At 57.8% G+C, this 21,311-nt stretch overlaps 1 protein-coding gene across 5 annotated transcripts in view; it reads left to right on the top strand.

The window, feature by feature from the left end:
• Nucleotides 1-3,885: 3,885 nt before the first annotated feature.
• Nucleotides 3,886-21,311, top strand: part of Bahcc1 (BAH domain and coiled-coil containing 1) — a 57,739-nt gene continuing 40,313 nt past the window's right edge. For 4 of the 5 annotated variants that reach the window (XM_087208313.1, XM_087208311.1, XM_087208312.1 and 1 more), the window contains exons 1-2: nt 3,886-4,091; nt 7,763-8,153. In XM_087208313.1, coding sequence (XP_087064439.1) covers nt 7,979-8,153 — 175 coding nt within the window. In that variant the 5' untranslated portion in view covers nt 3,886-4,091; nt 7,763-7,978. Of the gene's footprint in view, nt 4,092-7,156; nt 7,578-7,762; nt 8,154-21,311 lie in introns of those variants that run through there. The other variant, XM_087208310.1, reaches the window with a different exon arrangement.

Below are 21,311 nucleotides of genomic sequence, written 5' to 3'. Positions count from 1 at the left end.
CTCTGGCCTGAGCAGGCATTTATTTGGAGCAGGGACTAATTCACAATTTGATGTAATTGGCCTGACACCCCCCCCTTGTATTAAAAAATGATTATTTATTTGATGATTTGAAACAGTGGGACCTCATGTAATCTGCTCCCAGTCTCAGGGAGTATGTTTGGGGGGCAGCTGGAGGATGGCAGCACCAGAATGGCAGGTCTTGGGGTTTTTTGGGGTGATAATGGCCACCATGCTGCGGCCAGGAAAGCAGATCTGGGGAATGCTTCTGCATAGGGCCCAGGTGTTAGTGTGTGCTTCTGAAGTGTCTTGTACACGTGTGTGATGTGTCATGTGAGTCACATGTGTGTGGGTATGATACGAGTTTATGTTTGTACACACCGGTAATGTCTGAGCACATGTGAATGTATACATGTAAATGGAGCACACACAACTGCATAGAAATGTTCACATATGTGCAACTGAGTGTGCAATGAAGGCATGTGTGAGTGGCCATGTTCAGGTGTCAAGGCACAGCTATGTGGGGTGGCCACTTATCTTCACCCAGGCTGAAAGGAACCCTGAAGAGTACCTGCCAGGCCTGCAGAAGTTGCCAGTGGCCCTGCTGGGGAGAAATGGGGCCGGGGCTCAAGGATGCTCCTTCAAGAGCTTCAAGCTGCTGAATGTGTGAGGCCCAGGCCCACTGAGAACCCACGCACTTCATCTGACTACAGAGACTGGACATTCCAGGGTCAAGGCTGACCTTGGGTTCATTATGCTTTCTCTTCTCTTTCTGTCCTTGAATCTGCAGATCCCCATACCATGTTCCTCTAAAATTAAAAACATTTGTTAGCTCGGGACAGTAGAAAGAATCAAGAAGGGAGCTAGGGAAGTTGCCTCTTCCTGAATGCTAAGCCCAGCCAAAGTGCTTGGGCCCTCCAGGCTAGGAGGCAGAATCTCGTGAGGGGAACTCGGGAGCTTATTTTGGTCCTGTGGAGGACAAGTGCGGGCACTGGGTGGCTGCCAGGGCCAGTGGGCAGCTATTTGCTGTAACAACTGTTTTGAAACAGTGCTGAGAGAGAAAGGGGTGGGGGAACCCACTAGATTTGTTTTAAGTGAAGGAGAAGAGGGCACCAGAGGCTGTGTGTAGGGGGCAGGGCGCTGCTGTCTGTGGCCAGCAGGGCACAGAGGTGTCCAGGTCTGCCCACGAGTACATGCCAGAGATGAGGACAGCACTCAGAGGGTTCTGAAACCAGTTCTCACTACTTAAAGTAGGAATGCAAGCTGCCAGAGGAGCTAAAGGCAGCTTGGAGAGAAGGGAGGAAGCAGCAATCCTGCATCTGCCCAACTGGAGCTAGAGTGGATATGTCCTTCAGCCAGGCTCTGGGACCCCCAGACCATCTCCTGCCCATGGGGGCTGGGGGGTTTGGGAGGCCTAGAGGTCTTTTCTGCTGGACTCCCAGGGTCTTCTGGGGGACTTGGGGGTTCAGAGGGCTCTAGAGACAAGCCTGGTTGCTAAAATATTCTCTGTTGGATCCGTGACTTTCTACATATGTGTGTATTTTCTCATTCATATACATATATGCACATATACACTCAGATATTAAATATATATTTCACACACATCAAGTATATATATTTTTTTACTTCAAATGGGACTCTACAAAATAACTCTAAAAGAGGAAAGAAAGGTTTCTGGATCCAAAAACAAGTTCAGTGGAGAAAGCCATGGGGAATTCGGCTTCCAAAAAAGCACAGGAAACGCGCCCTCTGCAAGGGGCGCCCTGTGCAGGCCGAGATTCTGGGGCGGGAGCTTCCAACCCACGGCTAACCCTCCGGCCGGTTTGCACGCGGATTCTCACCGGTTTCTCCAGAGCCAAGGTGGTCTCCTCCGTGTGCGCGGGAAGCGGGAGGCCTCCACGTGCGCCCGCCAGGCTGGAGCTAGAGCGACCCGGTTCCCCCGACACTTGCTAGGGCCACGGCTCGCCGTCTTGTCCTCCTGATGCCACCACGAACCGGTGGCCCGCGCCCCCCATCCGGTGCCTGAGCCCAGCCCGCGCTGCCCCCCGGCCCGCACCCAAGGTCCTAACTCAATTGTCCCGGCCTAATGAATAGGCGCACGCTAATCGGATCTCCAGCGCTCCACGGGGTTTACGCATCGCGCCCGGGGCCGAACGTTCGCCGAGCGGTGCTGCCGAGGGCGGCCCGGGACCGGCCGGGAGCCCGGGCTGCTGGCGTCCCGCAGAGCTGGAAGGCCGACCCGGCCAAGGCGGGCCCGCGCCTCGTCCTGAGTGAGCCCCTGGCCTGGCCCACGGAGCCCGACTTACCTGGCGCTCCTCCCCGCCGCGCTGCCCGAAGCGGGCGCGGAACGTGGCCTGGTCGCTGACGGGCGGGAAATCCCGGCATCCCGCCCGCGGCCCTTACCTCAGGTCAGCGCAGCCCGCGGGGGGCGAGGCCGGCCAGGATGTCCGCCCGCTTTCCTTTTCTCTGTGGATTCCTTTGATCCTCGGGCTCTCCGCTGCACCTCGGCTCCCGGGCTGTCCGGGTCGGCCCGCGGGGATCCTGGAAACGGTCCCCAGCTTATCTCCTTTCATCAAGCGGCCTTGGGCCGCCTTGAAACCGCGGAGGCAGTAATTGCTTTTTTCAGGAGGCCCAATGCGGACTGGACAACAGCCAATCAGCGCCTTGTTTACACTCAGTGATTGACAGCCTGCTGGCAGAGTGCCAACCAATCCCAGCGGTCCCGCGGAAGGGGGCAGGGGGGCGGAGACAGAATGGAAACAACAGACCTGAGGTTAACCCCTTCGCGTCCTCGCCGGAAGCGGGCGACAAAAAAATTCTAATGCCTGTGAATGTGTCGGTTGGCATCTAGTTTAAATATATCCTTTTTTCCACACAGAGAAAGAGTAAAAAATGATGTATTCCTCGTCACTAAGACATCACCTCGGATCCTCTAGAATCAATACCATTTGGATAGGAAACCAGATTCTAATCAAGATATTTGCTTGCAGAATATTTTTTAAAAGTGGTTTGATTCTGATTACGGTAAAGAGAATTGTTCCGCGGCTGTTTTCCACTGTAACGTGAACTCAGCAGACATGCAGGAGGGCGGCTCTGAGAAATGCAGCGCCCCTCCTCACACGGGGACAACTTGTCCCAAAATTATCAAATGAGAAAGTATTTTTAAAACCTAGGAGCCGATAGAGTCATCTTTGTCTTAGCAACAAACCCTCGATTTTCCTTTTGATTGTTGTGCTGTTGCAAAGTCCCGGGGCGGGAGATAAAAGTTGAGGGCCTGAAGCTGAAGGCGGGAGAGGACTCATCTCCCGGGTCTTGGGGCAGGAGGAGGTCAGAGCCAGAATCCCCGTCCTAAAGCTCGTGTGCCAACCGCGAGAGGTCACGCATTCCTGGGCTCGGGCCAGGGCGAGCGGGGCAGCCCGGCGAGGTCTCGGGCTCAGAGGTTGGGCTACAGGAGCCCAGGTTCCGCCGCCTACCAGACAGATACCAGGTATGCAAAAAGCACCTGCTTTGATGGGTGTTGTTTCTTCTCCTGGCATTCTGCGGACCGGAAGCCAAACGTTAGACCTGCTGGATTTAAAAAAAAAAAAAAAAAGCCTTTCCTGGGCTTGGACTCGTTCTCTCTCTCGCCCCTGCTCCTCCCGCCCAGCGCCAACAGATTCCCATTCAGCCGCGATGATCTGCGCAAAGGAGGTGCGCAGTCGCACGGCTTGAATTAGGCGCCATCGGGCTTGGTAGTAGCCCTGCTGCTCCCTGATTGGCAGCTCCCTGGCCCGGCGCCAGCCTATTGGGAGGCCTGTTTACGCGGAATGAGTGGCACGAGCTCCCGTCCGTAGAGAGCCGCGCGGCCAATCAGCGCGCGGGCTGCTCGGGGGTGAGTGGCACGAGCTTATTAGTATGCAGGGCCCGTGGCTGGCCGCGCCGGGCTGCAGGCTTGAGAGCCGCTCTGGATGGGCTCGCTAGAGTCGTTGTTGTGGAAGCGGTGCATTTACAGTGCAACAGTCAGCACATTGAAAATACCAATAGGAATACAAAACAAAGTCACATTTACTGATTTAATTGTATTGCATTCAATTGTATCCAGGAAACAGCCTCCAGTAAGTAACTGAAATTACTTTTATTTTTTGTATTTTTATTTTATTTTGGCTTTGGGGATTTACATTTTTTTTTTAAGCAAGAGAAATTCAAGATTGTGGTAAGAAATAATATATTTTCCCTTTTAAAAATCCGTTATAATGTTGAGAAGGCTTTTTTTTTTTTAAAGGATGGACTATATATGAGTGATTTTTTTTCCTCTCTGAAAAATCTTATCGATCGGTTTAAAATTCCCCCCGTAATACGTCCTTGCTTTGCTCTGAGCGCTTGTTGTCTCGATCGACATCCAGCATTAAAAGTAATCGAGACAGGACGGGGGCTACCGGGCAGCGTCCGGAGGGAACCCCGCGGTGGCTCCGGCTGGCCAGTGCGCGCCCAGCTCTGGAAGAACCACGAGGGAACCCCGATTTTTGCTCCCCCATCCTAGTCCCCCCCCCCCCCCGCAGTCCTGGATGGGCCCCGCCCGGTCGCTCCGCGGCTCGGGGAGCTGGCCGGTTCGCGGCGGCCACGGCCGCTGCCCAAAGGGGCTTTTCTGGTCGCGGCGAGGGGCCGAAGAGGGGAGGGAAAGGTTAAAACAAGGTTTTTGGGTTTCCCCTCCCAGAGCCTCGTTCATTTCTGAACATTTCAGAGAAAATCCTTTTCTGGAGGAGTAGGGTGGAGATGGGGGCCGAGGCACAGGGCGTCTTCACCGCGCGCGTTCGGGGAAGCTTGCGTGGATGTGGATGGGGTCCACGGGCGGCTGCGTCCCAGGGCGCAGAGCTCCGGCGCCACCCCAATTCCCGTTCCTCTCCGGCGGGGGTGGGGGGGGGGGCGGGCGCGGCCGTTTCGCAGGGAGCGGGTTCTGCAGCGGCGCCAGAGCCACCCGCGCCCGCTGTGCGCCTGGCCTGCGGGCCTCATGCCGACCTCGCACTCCGCAACCGGGGCCGGAGGGAAGCGGACGGGCGGGCAGGGGTCCGGGTCCCCAGCAGGACGCAAAAGCGAAGGAGTGGCTTTAGACGTAAAAGTTGAAAACAATGCAAACCTGTGGAACCCCGGGATCCCGGAGCGCGGGAACGGGAACGGCGGCTCCGGGGGGGTCACTTCTTACCGAAAGGCCCTTGTCGGCGATTCTCTGGCCTTCTCTGCCCGCCGCCACTTTCCCTGCGCTTGCTCCTCCGTTCAGCCCTGTTTTGGGGGCCTCCTCGGCGGCCTGTCCCAGGGTTGGGGAGAGGGTGGGCTCGGAGCCCCGGGACGCGGTGGGTGGCGGCGCCACAGCTCCAGGCCTCGGGACTGATTTGTAGCCTCGGCCGCGGTGGCCGCTCGCTTTCTGGCGGCTTGGGGTCCCGCGGCTGGCGGCACTTGAGGCTTGGCGGCTCCGCAGCAGCGGAGAGCACAAAGAAAAGCCCTTCCTAGTCCAGTAAGAATCGCGGAGGCACACATCGGCGACATAATCCACCTCCTGTTGGTGTAGAAAGTCTAGCGGGTGGGTCGGAAGGGGCAATTGAGCCTGCCATCCGCCCTCAGCGGGTGGAAGCGTAAAAGTTGCTGGCCGGTCGCAGAGCCCGCGTCCCGAGAATCTCGAGCAGCTCGCGCTTTCTCGGCAACTTTGGAATTTCTTAACGGAAAGAAGAGAGGGCAACCCCCCCCCAACAAAACAAAAGCCGAGCACATACGACTCCCCCGGGGCCGCTGAGAGCCTGGCACCCCCGCGCGCAGCCCCGACCCCTCTCCAGCCCTCGGCGCCTTTGAAGCCGCAGGCTCCTGACCTCCCTCCCCTTCCTGCTTTCCCTTTGTCTGGCCGGCGCCCTCCAGGACTCTGGAGGCGCCGGCCAGGGCCCGGGCGCGCGAGCCCCTCGCCCAGCCCCGCAGGCCCTCCTCTGACCCCGGCGCGAGCAGCCCCTTGGCCTGGTGCTCCCGGGCCCTTGCGGCCTGGCGCTGGCTCACAGGCCTGCGCGGCGGTAAGCCGAGTTATTTGTTGGACCGGGGGAAGAGTGTGGATCCCTTGAGGAAAGAGAGCCCCAAACCTCTTTGTATGCAGTTTTGAGACAAAGAGAACTCTTTGTGTAGTCCCGTTTATTTACAATGCAAAAGCTCCCCGAATAAATATTAAAAAAGCTTTATCAGCTGAACAAATATGTATTCACTTAATACATTATGTTTTCGGTTATAGATTAAATCAGACACAAAATAGTCTGCAAATAAGATGTTGTAGAGCTCGGAGCATAAAATATAGCAATTTAAAATGGTATTTACGAAATGGAAAACATCTTAATCGCTTTGTTGTCACGGTGGGTCGGCATAAGAAAAACACCACGAGGCCTCTCTGCAAACTTCACAATTAAGAATATCGAGCCTATCCATCTCCCTTATGTTGGAGGTGATACCAAATGTTAACACAATGCATGTTTAGGAAATAAGCAGAAATATGTAGAATGACAAGGGGCAAGAACCTTTGGTGGCACGTGCATGGTGGTGCAGTTTATAGCTCTTGATTGAGTCCACTCTGAAATTGTCCACAGTTTCGCCTGGGAGTGGGCTCCGGGGCGGGTGGGGGTGGCAGAGAAGGGGGGTGAGGGTCATTTTTGGGCAGCCCTGCCAGAGGTGGGGCAGTGGAGGTCCCAGATCTGCTGGGACCGGTGCACGAGTCAAGACTTCACTGGGCCGGGCCCACTCTCCTGGGCTGCAGGGCCGAGGGCTAGCGGCAGACCCCACATCCCTGGCCACCTGGCCACGCGGAACCCGGTCTTGGCTGTGCAGTCTCAGGCAGGCGCTGAATGGAGAGATGTCGAGGGCGATTTAGGAGGCTGAGAGAACAATTTCTGACTCTCAAAGCACCCCCTCAAAGCCCCCAGTCTGCAGAGGAAGATCCTGGGCGAATCTGATTGGGGGGCGGGGTGATTGTTCCGTCTCTTCAGGAAGCTCCAAGCTTGGGGACAGCAGGCTGGGCACTGCGGCGTGGCGGCCCAGGTGATGCCAGTGGCGGTCGCGGGGCACCCCGGAGCCGGCTGGGGGCCCTGGCACACTGCTAGCGGGCGGAGGCCGGTCCCATTGGGACTTGGGGGGGGGCGGCAGATTCAAAAGAATGGACTGAAAAGACGCATGGGGGGATGGGAGAGGGGAGAAAAGGAAGGTTATAAAAAAACTCTTGAGTTACAATCAATAAAATTACTCGCTTAATTAGCATGGTTATTCGGTTAAGCGGAATGCAGTAAAAGCTGGACCTCGGAATGACGGGCGAGAAAAAAAAAGCGTGGACCCTAGGCCTTTTCCTCCGAGACACCTTTGGGCAGCGGGGGAGGGGAGAGGGTGTGCATGAGTGTGTGTGTGTGTGTGTGTGCGCGTGCGAGTGTGCGTGATGGCTTCGCAGATTTGGGTTTTTATCACCCAGCGGAGCCAGCAGCCACTTCGACACAGTGCCCTCACTGTAGGGACCCGCGGGGACGCAAAGGGAAAGCGGCGCGCTACGTGGCTGGGTTACCCCCGGCTCCAGGCCGAGCGTAGCCGGGACGGTGCGTGTGCACGCGGAGACCAGGGCGCAGGGCGGCCCGGGTGGCCCAGCGCGCGCGTGTGCGGCAAGGAGACACCGACCACTCCCGGCCCTGGCCGCGGCTCCGACCCGCAGGGATGTGAGGGGGGGCGCTCCCCGGGACAGCCGAGCCCCCAGTCAACGAGTGTTTTCTGCTTGCTTCCGCAGACCATGGACCTGCACGGCGGCCACCGGCTTGGCGCTCGGCCGCCCGCGGAGAAGCCCTGTCCGCCGGCGTGCTGACTGGCACGCCGCCCCTGCCGCCAGTGACCCCGGACACCGCCTCCTCCGTGCCACTCGCGCGCCGCCCGCGCGCCCAGCCGCCCCCGGGCCCCGGCCACGCTGCTCCCGGGAGGTGGCGGCTGGCCGGGGCCGGGGCCGGGCATGGATGGCCGCGACTTTGCACCGCCGCCGCATCTGCTGTCGGAGCGCGGGAGCCTGGGCCATCGCGGCGCCGCGGCCGCGCGCCTCGCCCCGTCTGGTCCCGCCACGCAGCCGTCAGCGCACTTCCAGCCGGGGAAATACTTCCCATCGCCTCTGCCCATGGCTTCGCACACAGGTCAGTGCCCAGCGTGGGCGAGCGGGACAGGAGGCCCAGCCTGCAGTGGGGACATTTGGTGGGGATGTTTGATAATGGGACCGCCGCCCGCCCCTCCGCTCCCGGGAGCAGTTCTCAAGCTTTGGTTTCATTTCCCTGCCCTGCACTTACGGGCTTCGCTCCCTGACTGCGCGGGAGCTTAGTCCTAGTAGTGGTTTACAGCGGCTTTTCCTGGGGGCCCCCGGGGGTCTCGGGGACAGTTCGGCAGCCGGCTAAAAATAAAACCTTCCGTTCCTGGCCACCCACCCCCACCTATTCCGGCAGAACTGAATACCAAGGGAACCTCGTTTTTGCATCCTGCACTCACCTCCTTAGGATGCTCCGGGGCTAGGACTTCGAAGAGCTGTCCTCCGCGGGAACCAAAAGGCTGTGTGGCTGGGGGAGGGGGTCCGGGCGCCCGGCAGGCTCGGCGGATTAGGGCAGCGTGCACAGGGCGAGCGCTAATGGGGACTGCTGGTGTAAGACGAGAAAATCCTGTTTCTATATAAAGCCTTGAAGTGTCAGGGCGAGAATGGGTTTGCAGGGGATGCGTTTGCTTTAACAAGTGCCTCTGGTATCTTGCTAAAGCCGGACAAAGCGTGGCCAGAGTAAGGCCAGCAAGCAGCCCGCGCCTAGGGAGGGCAGCGCCGTGCCGCCTCGCTCCAGATTTCGGTGCAGGCGAGTGCGTGGTGAGTGTGCGCCCGAGAGGAGACAGTCTGGGGCAGCCCGCGGGCGCCCGACTTGCCGGCTCTGTGGGCCCGAAAGGTCTGCCCTTGGCAGAGCCCACCCAGGCCTACGGAGTAGCTCATTTGGGGCGTTGATCCTGGCGTTGGGGGAGGTCCGGGAGAAGGGCCACCTCTACACTCGTCTCCCCGGGAGGACTTCGGGGAAGCGCAAGAGTCTATGCGGGGACCTACTGGTCACCCCGCAGGTCGGGTTGCTTTTGTTTACTGTTTGTTATAAAGATCAGAAATGTGGTTTGCAGCTTTTCTTCTTTATATTTGCCAGTAACAGTTATTATTGGTAGCTTGATGAACTGTGAATACTAATAAAATTATATCTGCTTTAATGGGATTACAATTAGTGTGTGGATTAAAACGGATGGCAGAGACAGGGTTAGAAGGGAAAACGTAGGAAGGGAAGGCAGTCAAAAAAAAAAGCGTACATTTCCTTTTTTAAAAAATTCAAAATTGCTTAATTACTAAGGGGCTACCAGCATGTACGGCTCAAGGGGCTTTTGCACACTCACGCGGCTCGTGCTCCCTGCCGGGTCAGCTCCGCGCTGCCCATTCCTTTTCCAGCTGGAGCCTCTGGCCAGACTGCCCTGTTCTCTCCATATCTCTTCCTTTCTTCTTTTTCTCCCTTTCTCTTTTCCTCTAGATTTATAACTGGAAAGAGAAAAAGTACTTGCCTGAGCAATCTGTGACTTAAAAATATCCCTTCCCCTGTCTCTGCCTGCGGTTATTAAGTGTCTCTTTTCACCCTTGGGCTGAGATGCTGCCCACCAGAACAGGCCCCACTGGGCTGTGAGGGAGAGGGTCAGAGTGGCTACAGGGCGCAGTCCCCCAGCCCCTGCTTCTGGCTGCAGTCTTGTGGCCCCCTCTGGGGGCAGGGAGACCGAGCCTTCAGGGGCAGGGGGATGAGGAGAGAGCTGTCCTCCCCCTCCAGCATGCAGTGGCCTCTAACCTGGCAGGTCACAGTGCCAAGAGGGGAGGCCCCTGACATCAGTGCTTTCATGGAGGTGCCCAGGCGGGCTGGGGCCATCCCTGCTGGGGAGGGCAGGCCAGGCTGGACTCCCCATCCGCTCAGGGCACTGCCGACTCCAGACCCCATTCACTAACCCATGGCCGGGCCAGCTCCTGGTCAGTGGCCATTTCCCCTTTCCACCCTTGTTTCCAGAGCTAGGTAACACCCAGCCAGGTGGGAGCGTGGTGGGGTGGCCTGGACCTTTGTCTTGCTCATTCTAAGTTTGACCACGTGGTTCTTGGAGTGCAGACCATGGAGGGGTGTGAGGAATTACGCCGGGCTCTGGACTGGCCTGTGTGTGTCCTTCCTCCCTGTTACTTGACCCCAGACCCTCCCCACTACCTCCCCCTGCACTGAGGGCTCTAGAGGGCACTGGAGGCCCCCCCCTGGAGCCACTTGTTCCCTACTTCTGGAGGCCCAGTTTCCACCCCCCTGGGGACTGGAGAGACCTATTGTGCTTGGAGATGTCCCATCCTTCTGTGATGGGAAACCTTCCGAGGCCTGCAGGGGAGGCGGCTGCAGCTGGAAGCCTTTTGCAACTGCTGAGAGCCAGGATATCATATTAGTCTTTAAGATTTTACTACATGTATTTTTTAAAAGGAGTTACACCCTGGATCCCTTTCCCTTAGCCTGTGTCTATATAGGATGTAGTTTAGACAGAAATACGTGTAATGAAGCTAAACAATTTTTGTGTCTCACGAGTGGATTTCCGAATGGCCAGTTTGGACTTTCTTCCCCTTTCCGTGGATGCATTCGGTTGCAGGCCATCGTCACCGCAGCCCAGCCAGCCTTTCTAAGACAATTGCCCCAGTTTCTTGCCCATGTTGGGGTCCCGCTGGGGTGAAGGACCCAGCCTCCAGGCTGTACTGGCATCCCAGGAGCTGCCTCTCCTAGCCACTGTACCTGCCCGCTGGGTCTGGCGCCACTACCCAGGCAGGGCCGAGGGTCTCCCTGCCAGCTGCCTTCTCTGTTACCACCCAGCAGTTGCACAGCATTAGCCTGCAGGAGAGGAGGGTGAGGCCCCAAGGGGCCACGGGGGACTCCAGGCTTCTTCTCCCATTGTTTTTCCAGAAATGAAAGTGCTTTATGTTCGGCTGTAGGGTTTTAGGGTAAAGTGTTGTTCCAGTAACCTTGTCACCAAGAGGTGCAATTAAAATGTTTGGAACTATTATTTTTAGTGCAGTGTTAGATTTTGTCTCTAATACAGATGGTCTGGAGGCAAAGCTGTGAAATTGGGGGGGGCAAAAAAAAAAAAGGGAAAATCAACTAGAACCAGCTCAAGATTTCTCATCAGCGTTACTGCCTGGAGCGATTGGGGATCTTGCCTGTTGGAGAGGAGCCTTAATCAGGAGGGGCGGCCGCGGAGAAGCCTGAGTCGCGCCGTCCAGCCCCTCCCCCTTCTGCTGGGTCAGCTCTTGTCCTGTCCTCTGAATGCCCCCCTCAGGGCAGGGGCTCCACCGAGGGGCTATTTCATGGCTTGGTTTGAATAACCTCAGAGTCCCTTCCCCACCCCTTCCCTTGTCTTTGGGGTCTGAATTGTCCCTGCCTGGGTAGCTAGGTGCCTTGCACTGGGGTTGTTGTGGGACCCAAACCCCTCTGGCAGGGAATTGCAAACTTCCTTCCTCCTGAAAGTACTCAGCCGATCTGGAAAAGAAAATAAAAAGTAAAATAGCCCCCCAAAACCTCACCCAGCTCCGTAGGAAAAAAAAAAAAATTTCCCGGTGTGGAAAGACCCCATCCAGTTTCCCCCTCCCTCATCATGTGGGGGTGGTTTTTCTTGTAAAGGAAAAAAAAATACATTTTCGTAAATACCTCATTAACTCTATGACAGGATGGAGTGTCTCTGCAGCAGTTACCAACATTAAGTAGGTGTGAAAAGAGTTACTTTCCGAAGACTCTACCCATCCTGCTGCCGAAGTGACAGAGCTAGACATCAAAGCTGCCGCCGCCGTGCCCAGCCGAGCTGCGGGAATCCGGGAATCTGGCAGCCGCTTGCTCGCTCTTTCAGGGACTGGGCCGGCTGTAGCCGCACCCGCCCCACCAAAGCCGTTTTTGGAATGTGGGTTTTTTCCCTGTGGGGCTTGTGCTGCCACCGTGTCTGGTTATTCCTTTAAGGAGACACCGGATTTTCTATAGGAATATCCAGATCACGTGAGCAATAGGCAAATTAGCGATCGAGGCAGGGAACGGCATTGTGTGGATAGCACATCTCCCCTGGAAAACACGCGCACCCCCAAACACTCCCTGGTTATTCTTAGAAATCTCCCTCTTCTCCCCGCGAGACAGGGTTCAACAGCCACACAGACAGGACAGAACGCATAGGAGGTTGTTAGAATAACATGGATGAGGCTAAAAATACCCCTCAGAAACACACATAAAAAAGCCAAATCCAACAACAGAACGAGCTAAAAATATTTCAAGCTTTGGCAAAGAGCACAGAGTTAAATAAATTATACAAGAGCCATTCATGGGAGCAAGTTGACTTTCTCTCTTACGGGAACTTGGTTCAAGCTAATAAAAATAATAATTTACTGGCCACTGAGCTTTGCATGAGTTTAAATTTAATTGGTGGGGCTTCTGGCGTTTGTCACTTCTTGGCGATTAGTGGGCTTGCCCTGGCCTGGGGAGGCTTGGGGAGGAGTGCGGGGGGCCAGGGTCCTCAAGAGGCAGGGCCCAGCACTAGGCCCAGGTACCCAGGAGGCCAGGGGAGCAGGAGCAAGGCTGCCTGGGGTCCAGGAAGACAGAGAAGGAACAACCAAGGCACGACTATTTTAATTTGATAAATGATCGTACACCTTTAAGAGTGTGTTTTAACAATCAAGATACACTCCAGCAAGTTGATAGGATGTTCGCTGTCAACTTACATATGTCATCAGAGCGGGCTGTGAGCATAAATAATGTGCACTCGAGCACTCGGTGTGCCTGCAGCCTCTCCTGGAGGCCGAGGCCAGCAGGTAGCACCTGGTCCCCTCTTTCGTTGTCTGAAGACTGTAGCCAGAAGAGGACAGGAGTGAGGGGCACTGAATGCTTTTCTCAACTCTGGAGATTTTTGGTCTGGGTCGCTCATTCTGGGGAGTTCCTAGGTCTCCCCACCAAAATATGAGCACCAGGACTCCTTGCCCAGAGAAAAACACTTGTGGATATAATCTGAGGCTGGAGGCAGGCAGCAGATGTTGAAATAAAACTATTTCCCAGGAACCCTAAACCTCCACTCTGAGACTGAGGTCAGGATAGGCCCCTTTGCTCTCTGTTCTTCCTTGGCTGTTCCCTAACTAAACACTCATCCCAAACCTTCCCCCTGCTGGCCCTAACTCCCCAAGGACTACGTTTCCCAGAATGCCTTGGTCTAGCTCCAGGGTCCAGCCAGGGACCTTGCCTGTCCCAGCTCTGGGAATTCCCAGGCACAAATAGAGTAAAGCCAGTGCCACTGGGAATCGGTGCTTTCTGGCCAGCGGAAGGAGCTGTGGTCCTCACCCCATGTCCCGTTGCCCTTTCTCCTCAGAGGCCTCTGGCTGCCTGGCTTCCTTCCTACCCTAAATATCTGAGTACAGACCCCTGGAAAAGTGCAGCTGCCCCTCAGCACTGTCCCCTCCACCCTGTGTCATGGCCAGAGCCCCCAAGCCCAGCCTGTGGCACATGCCTTCTTTGGAAAAGCCTTGAAGGGGCGTGAAGGAGATGAAGAGGCCCAGTCTGCCTAGGGAGTCCCACTTTGGGGTGGCGACCCCCCACCTTGTCCTCCACATCCTCAGCTCACAGCAACACCCAGATTTAGAGACTTCCAGAGGGGAACCATCTCTGGGACAGAGCTGCCGCAGGCCCCTTTGGAAGAAGGCTGGCTGTCCTCACCTGCTGAGGAGGCGCTGAAGCTCCTGGAGGGGAGCTGGCCTGGCCTAAGCACTCCTTGGAAAGGCTCCAGGAAGTCTCCTTGGGTGTGTTGTCTCTTGTTGCTCTGCAGACACGCTGCAGGCGGCCTTCAGGATGCAAAGCACGTGCCCTGTCTGTTTGGCAAATAGGTCACTTGTTCTGCCCAGTGCCCACCCCCTCCCCGCCAGGGACCATTCCCCTGGGGTTCCCCTGGCCCCATTAACCTCTGGGACCTCATTTTTCCCCATCACAGACAGGTTGTAACAAGCAAAAAACAAAATCACAACCGGTAGGCAATATCCGAAAATCGCCCGAGGCGGCGGGTGCTGAGGAGCAGGGGCCCTCGAAGGCCTCCAGCTTGGGACGGAGCTGGGCTTTGGCTCCAACGCCCTGCCCGCTGACGTTTTTATGGGATAATATACCGTTTAGATCACGCAGGCCTATTTGTCAGTGGGCTGCCCCTGTTTGTCGTAATATATAATATCACTGCCTCCTGTGGCCTGGCAAGCAGCTGCCCCCGTAGATTCTGGGGACTGGTGGGTGCTGGGCAGGGGGCGCTCAGACCCTGCTTACAGGGTCCATGCTGGGTTTGCAGCCTCAGGCCTGGCAGGCCACACACTGCCCGAAGCTGGGAGGCAGCGGCTGGCATCCGTGGTTGCCGCTACAGCTGTCCTGCGATTAGGTTCCAGATTGGTCCGGCCAGGAAGCGTTTCCTTCATGCTGACTGGGGGGAGGAACAGGTGGGTTTGGCTTTTGCCTCCTCTTCCTTCCCCCTCCTCCCCCTCCCTGCAACAAAGAGACCTGTGTCTTGGGACACAGAGACTTTGAGGCTGGCTGGGGTGCTCCCTTCTCCCATGTTGGTGCAGGACCCACTGTGTGCCAGGGACCGGAAACGTGAAGCAGCCTCTGCCCCCCACCTTGGTGCAGGGACTTAGTTTTCCAGGCAAAAATTCCAGAAATTTGGGAGGGCACTGAGCATGGTGTGTCTCTGTTTGGGACCTCTGAGCAGTGGCCTGGGGTCCCTGAGAGGGTGATATGGGGGAGTGCTTTTCTGGGGCACCTTGCCCTCCAAATCCTTAAGCATATTAGATAAAAAGTACACCAGCCCACTGTTGCTTTCATGGACCAATCTGGAACCTAATCACGGGACAGCTGTAGCAGCAACCAGCAGATGCCAGCCTGCTGCCTCCCACTGGCTCCCTTTCCCTCCCCTGCCTGTCCTTCCATGGTGTCTAAGGGCTTTCTTTCCCTGTCCTGGGAGGTACCGTGGAGCCTCTACCCCAGAGCCAGGCTAGCAGGGCCCTCAGGGCCTGCATGCTGAGCAGAGCTGGAATGGGTGAATGGATTCAGGAGGGAGAGGCCAGCTAGGGTGAGCAGGTTGGGCACAGCTAGACAGGGAGTCTGCAGAACCCAAGCCCGGGGTGGGGATGCCGTGGTGGGCCGGGGAAGGAGCTGTACTTCTAGGCGGGTATCCCTCTGGGGCTGGCAGGGGTTTCCTGGTCCTGCAGAGAGCCCAGTTGTGTCTCCTTCCCAAGGCCTGCGCTGTAGATCCTGACAATGTCCCACTGGGCCCAACCACCACAGCCCTTGGTGGAGCCAGCAGTGGGCTAGTAGCTGACGTGTCCACTGCACACAGATGTGGCTGCTCACATCTGCCTTTCTCCAAGCTCACACTTACTAGGACTTCTGATGTTCCTCTCACAGTGGCCTTCGGGGAGCCGTATTCTAGCAGCCTGGCAGGAGCCAGCTGCCCAGTGATGGGACACGGCCTGTTCGTTCAGCATGTCCTCCTTGCCTGCTCTGTCCTTTGGCTCCTGGCAGCTGCTGGGCCACAGGTCCCCATTGACCTTCTGCTCCCCACGGGCACAGCCCCTCAATCCCTCATTATTTCCCCTCTGTATGTGCTGAGGATCCCCCCGCCGCCCCGCCCAGTCTTGAATTTTGCCTGCCTCCTTCCTGAGCTGCTTTGCGTGGAGATGTTCTCATGTTGGTTCCCCCAGAAGCTCTGAGCCAGCCTGCCCCCTGCTCCCTGCCCTGTCCCTGTGCCCACCCCAGACCCAGCCATTGGGTGTGGCTGTGCTTGTCCTGTCCCACAGGGTTCTTGACCCCTGTCCCCGGGTGAGCTCTGCTGTAGCTGCTGGCACCAGCCACCTCCTCACATCTCCTGCCCTTTTTAGCTTGCTGACCTGAGGGTGGTCTACTTTCAGTCGCCACGCACCCTGCCACCTGGGGCTGCCCCCTGCTGGCGCTTCACCTGGGCCCTACCCAGAGGTTCTGACCTGCAGGGGACCAGGGTTCTGATAGCCCTGATCATCCTTTCAGGGCCCAGGGGAGATTCTGATGCGTGTCCAGGCCTCCTGAGTCCAGACACGCCCGCAGCTGTCCACAGGGCCACCTCCCTCAGCCCCCGAGGCTCATATCCAGCCAGAGCTTTCCTGGGCAGTGGGACCTTCTGGGCCAGCCCCGTGTGCCTGCCCTGTGACCCTGAGGAGCATCTTCACTTGTCTGCGGAGGTTCTGAGGCTGCGTGCTCGGCACTTTCAAAGGTGTCAGCCGAGCAGGTTGGCACACTGACCTGTTGCCTCCTTACTAGAGCCTCTTGTTGAAGCTGAGATACGGGGTGTCCCCTCTGGGGAAGTTATCTCACCCTGCTGCTGTGAAGGAAGGACCTGGGGCACCAGGGCTGGTGGGGAAGTCAGTTCCTGTCTTGTGCTGGGACTCCCTAACCACCCCTGAGGGGTCTGCATGGTGGGGAACACGCCTGCGTCTGGAAGCAAAAGCCATTGACTTTGTTTTTTGGTTTTTTTGGTACCGGGGATCGAACTCGGGTCCTTGCGCTTGCACAGCAGGCGGCAAAACCACTGAGCTAAATCCCCAGCCCAAAAGCCATTGACATTGTTGGGGTCACAGGCCAGGGTACAAGGAGCAGGTGAGGAGGCCATGTGTGTGGCTACATACGGCAGGGGTGGGCACACGCGTGTCAGGAAGGAAGGGGAACCCTGTGTACATCTGTGGCCATCGCCCTGCAGGGGGACCGTCGGACCTGGGAGAGGAGGGATGCTGGACAGGGGCTGTGATCCTTCCCTGCCCCCATGTCTCCAGGCGCTGGGCCAGTGAAGGCGAATACCCGTGGCACATCAGGTCACAGTGCCACCACCTTGAGCCCCAAGAGCTCTCTCTCTCCTGGGCCTCAGGTGCCTGTGGGCCGGGTTTACTCGGTGCATCCTGGGCCCTGACGGTTGGGCTACCAGACCTTTGAGTCTCAGTCTTCTGCCTCTTGAGATGGGCTGCAGCTGTACCCCACTGGAGGGTTCTGAGGGCCTTGGGGCACAGTCCTGGCTTGGGTGCCCTCTCCCTGGTGGGCTCGCTTGCCTTCCCCGTCACCCGGGAGCTGGTCCCAGGAGCCCGCAGAGCTGGCCAGACCGACACAAGCAGCCTGTAACCTCTAAGCCCTGCAACCCAAAGGCCTGTGGTCGTGGGGCAGGTGGAGACTGGGAGCCCTTTGGCCAGCCCCTTCCTCGGAGTCCAGCTCCGGCTCTGCAGCCCTGAGGCCTCAGTCTAGCCTCGCAACCAGGACCCTCGGGCCCTTGGCGCGAGTACCCTGTACAAGTCTAGCCCTGTCACCACCCATCCTGCCCACACTGTGTCATGGCGAGTTTGATGTGGCTGGAGTAGGCCCACATGGCCCAGCCCTGGGACTCTGGGCCTGAGCAGGGGTGGCCTTCGGGCCCTGGAGCCCCAGGGAGTGCAGTGAGGAACCCCTGATCCACTAGGTGGAACGCGGGCCGTGGAGGAGCCCCTCATGGACCACCTGATCTGCTGTGCTCTGGGACGTCAGGGACCCCAGTCCCCCCACGGCAGCAAAGACAGGTGAGACCCCAGCAGGGCACCCAGACCAGGAAGCTGGGAGCCTCGGCACCCTTCTCCTCCACACTAGCTCTCAGGGTGGCTGACCCGGGCCCTTCCTTCAACCCCTCCTGATGGTGCAGACAGGCAGCAGTGGAGCCAGACCTTGTGTGTTGCTGGACTCCCACCCATGTCTGCAGAGGGTGACGAGACTGCTGCCCCGGCCTGTGAGGTGGCCCCCGGAATGCATGGCTCCTTGTCCTGCCTGGAAAGAGAAGCAGGTTGACTCCTCCGCGGCCCCTCTGCCCCATCCAGCCGGCTCCCCACGTCCCATGGTCACTACAGGGCACGAGGTCACCATGTGGGCAGTTTTCCTGGAAGCCGCTCCCTTTCCTGAGACATTTTGCATCCCTTTGGGTATCCTAAAAATAAGCTTTTAATTTGTTTTAAATTAATGTTAAAATTAAATCTGAATTAAATTATAATGCATCTTTAGGCTAACCCTGAAAAAACCCTTAATGCACGTGAATACAGATACAAATCAGAGAAAAGGAGGAAACCACCCAGAAGGCCACCCTCATCCTTTAGGACATGGTACACACTTGGTGGCAAATATTTAGTAAAAAACCCAAAATACCAAGTCCAAGGGCCTAAGGTGGAGAGGGCCAGGAAATGCTCAAGTGCCAGAGAGCAGGTGTGGTGGCCACACGTGCCCTGCACAGCCAGGGACTGCTTTTCCATCAAGGCCCTCAGGACCTGCTGGCCGGGCACCATTTCCCCGCAGAAGCAGGACTGTCCCCGGTGTTGCCCACGCCCTCCTGGGCCTTCCCTCACCTCCCCTGGAGGTTCCTTGTCTGTTCTGGAGGGCCCCCGCATTGTCCGGTCTCCGGGTATTAGGTTAGCTATTGCTGCGTATCAGTCTATCCCCGAATCCAGCAGCTGCGGTTGGCAGCTGCACACTCAGCTCACAGTGTACGTGTCAGGAATCAGAGGCACAGTGTTAGGCGGGCTGTGGGCATCTCAAAGTGTGACAGTAGGGTCACCCTTCCACGCTTGCCCTCTGGCTTCTCTAGCCTCTGGTCCGTGCTGGCTGCTGGCTGGAGATAGCTCCTTCTCACAGGCCACTTCACCAGGAAGCGCTTGCTGTGGCGGCCAGCTCCGCTTAGCAGGAGCGAGTGGAGCCAGTGCTCTTTCTGTAGCAGCCTCACCTCGGAGTGATGGGCCTTTGCTTTTGCCGTGTTCTATTTGTAGAAGCAAGTCTGAGTCCTGTGCTCACTCAGGAAGAAGGATGACACGAGCAAGTGGGTGGTGGGGGTCGCCCCACTCCTCCCGTGTCTGGGACTGCCCAGGCTGGATCTCCGAGGTCCTGACCTTACATGTCCCTCTGCCACTTTTCTCATCCTCCCTTCCCAAGTCCCACCAGTGCTGCAGGCCCTTGACCCCCAGCCAGAGCACTGCTCCGTACCACACCCGATGACGTCTGACCGTGCGGGCAGCCTGCTCCTAGTTGGACCACCAGCAGGTGGAGAGAGCTGGCCCTACAAGAGCCCAGAGGTCTGTGGAGGGCCAGCGTCACAGGACAGCGTAGGGTCACAGGACAGGCCAGGGTCACAGGTCACAGCTGCCTGCGGTGTCCTCAGATTCCAGGTTGGGCTGGGTGAGGGTGGGTGACTCTGGCATGGGGCAGCAGGCACTCGACCCATCTAATGAATGAGCCTGAGTCAGATTTCATTCTCTGGATGCTACCCAGAGCCTGCTCGGTGGCTTGGACAGTGAGGGTTTGTGCCCTCCGCTCTGGGGCAGCACTTTCTCCAGCCGTTCCTGGTCCTGCCGCCTGCCCCAGCAGAGCCAGTGGGTGCTCAGGCCCACTGTAGTGCTCCCCCAGCCCACCTTGGGCCAGACACTAGGCAGCCCCACCCTGCCCCGTCCCCACTTCCCTGGGGCAGCAAGCTGGGCCTGAGCCTGGTTGGCTGGACCAGGAGGTCTGAGAGTCATGTGGATTTGGGGGTCCGTCGTGGTCCCCAGGCCCTCTGAAGCTTGGGGGACCTCTCTGAGGACCTCCTGCCCCGGCAGCCCTAGTCCCGAGACTCTGGCCCCTCCCCACGATCAGCCTGTGCTCTCACTGCCCATGGGGCCAGGGAGCAGTCACTTGCCACTCCAGCCCCTGGAGCAGGTCCCACCTGGGTGGCACAGGCTACGTGAGGCCTTTTGCTTACCTGGTGGTGGTCACGACACCTGTACTGAAGAGGGAGCTCCTCCCACGCTGCCCCAGACTGTTGTGGCCGCTGCCGACCTGCCCTGCACTGCACTGGTGGGCCGAGGAGGAGACTAGATACCTGGGGCCTGGGTGTGCTGTTTGCTTCCCTGCTGGGTCTTCTCTCTGCCGGGTCTCCCGCTGGGGTCCAGGCTGCCCTCCTTAGCTGGCTGGCTCTGGCCCGGCCTGTATCCCCTCCTCCCTCCCTCCTGGGGGCCCCATTCAGTGGGAGTGGCATCCCTGCCCCAGGGACTCCCTTTGCCCTGCTCCCACAGCAAATTTCTACCTCAGGACATCGGGCGTTCCTTCTACTCCATTCCATTGCAACATTGTCCTTGGAGACAGAAGCCCCCTGGCTCTGTCCTTGGAGTTGACAGCATCCCTGGCCTCTGGTAGTAGAGAACAGCATAGAGCCAGAGAGCAGGGCACCTGGGGAGGACCCCTTCTCTTGGGGTGGGCAGGATTGAAGTTACCATGCTTCGGCTTCAGCCTTGCTGTGTGGCCTCACCCGCCCCAGCCTCTGTGCCTCTGTGTCCCCACTCAGAAGTCATGAAGGACACACTAGGGGCTCTGGGAGGGGATGTGGGCTTGTGTCATTCCAGGGGCCAAGTGGTCCCCACCTCTGCCTGACTCTCCAGCAGGGTGATGCGATCTTGCTGAGAAATAAGCAGCATTTCACACTACTGGGATCCTGTATTTTTCCTGCTTGCCTTGTCCCTACCCACCAGGCCCCGGGAGGTGCTTCAGGATCCCCATGTTCCCTCTACACACGCTCTCTGTGCACTCTCAGGAGTGCTGTGTCCTCCCTCAGGGTGGGCCCCATAACAGGCACCCAGGTGTGCACTCCCAGGAGGCTGGAGGCTGTCCCCAGGGAGGCAGCCTACACTGTCACAAGCTTCTCCCTCTTTCTCCTCCCTGCCCTGTGCATCTAGGGACTGACTCCCCCTCCCCCCAGGTTATCCTGGGCCCTGTACCTGGCACCAAGGCGTGGCAGGCGACAGATGTCTGGCTCTTGGACCCATGCTGCATGCTGAGCAGATGGGTCTCTCGGTGGTGAGGAATTCCAAGGAGGGAGACCTTCACTGTAGAGTGGGCTAGGTAGGGCTTTTTAGAGGAGGCCGGGCTAGGTGTGGTTGAAGAAGGACACAGTGAGTATCAGCGAAAGGGCGACACTGAAGTGCGAGTCTCAGAGTGGCTGGAGCCAGCAGTGCCTGAAGCAGTTGCTTGGGAAATGAGGACCAAAGGCTGTAGCGGCAGCACGCATCTGAAGAGACCCCTTGCCCCTGCAGGATTCTAGACCTCAGAGCTCCTCTTGACCACTCGCTCCGGGGTGCCGCACCCTAAACCACCCCATTCTGGGAGTCAGGATATTGGCGCCTGAACCGTTTTGGGAGCAAGACCTGGCCCGAGTCCTCGGAGTGGCCAGCAGAG

The sequence above is a fragment of the Heterocephalus glaber genome, unplaced genomic scaffold, assembly GCF_053883595.1.
Source record: "Heterocephalus glaber isolate CG9 unplaced genomic scaffold, H.glaber_assembly_v1.0 deba00000937, whole genome shotgun sequence".
In the NCBI taxonomy this organism is placed as follows: Eukaryota; Metazoa; Chordata; class Mammalia; order Rodentia; family Bathyergidae; genus Heterocephalus; species Heterocephalus glaber.
Note: the sequence above shows the minus strand (reverse complement) of the source record. Positions and strands in the feature narration are given on the sequence as shown.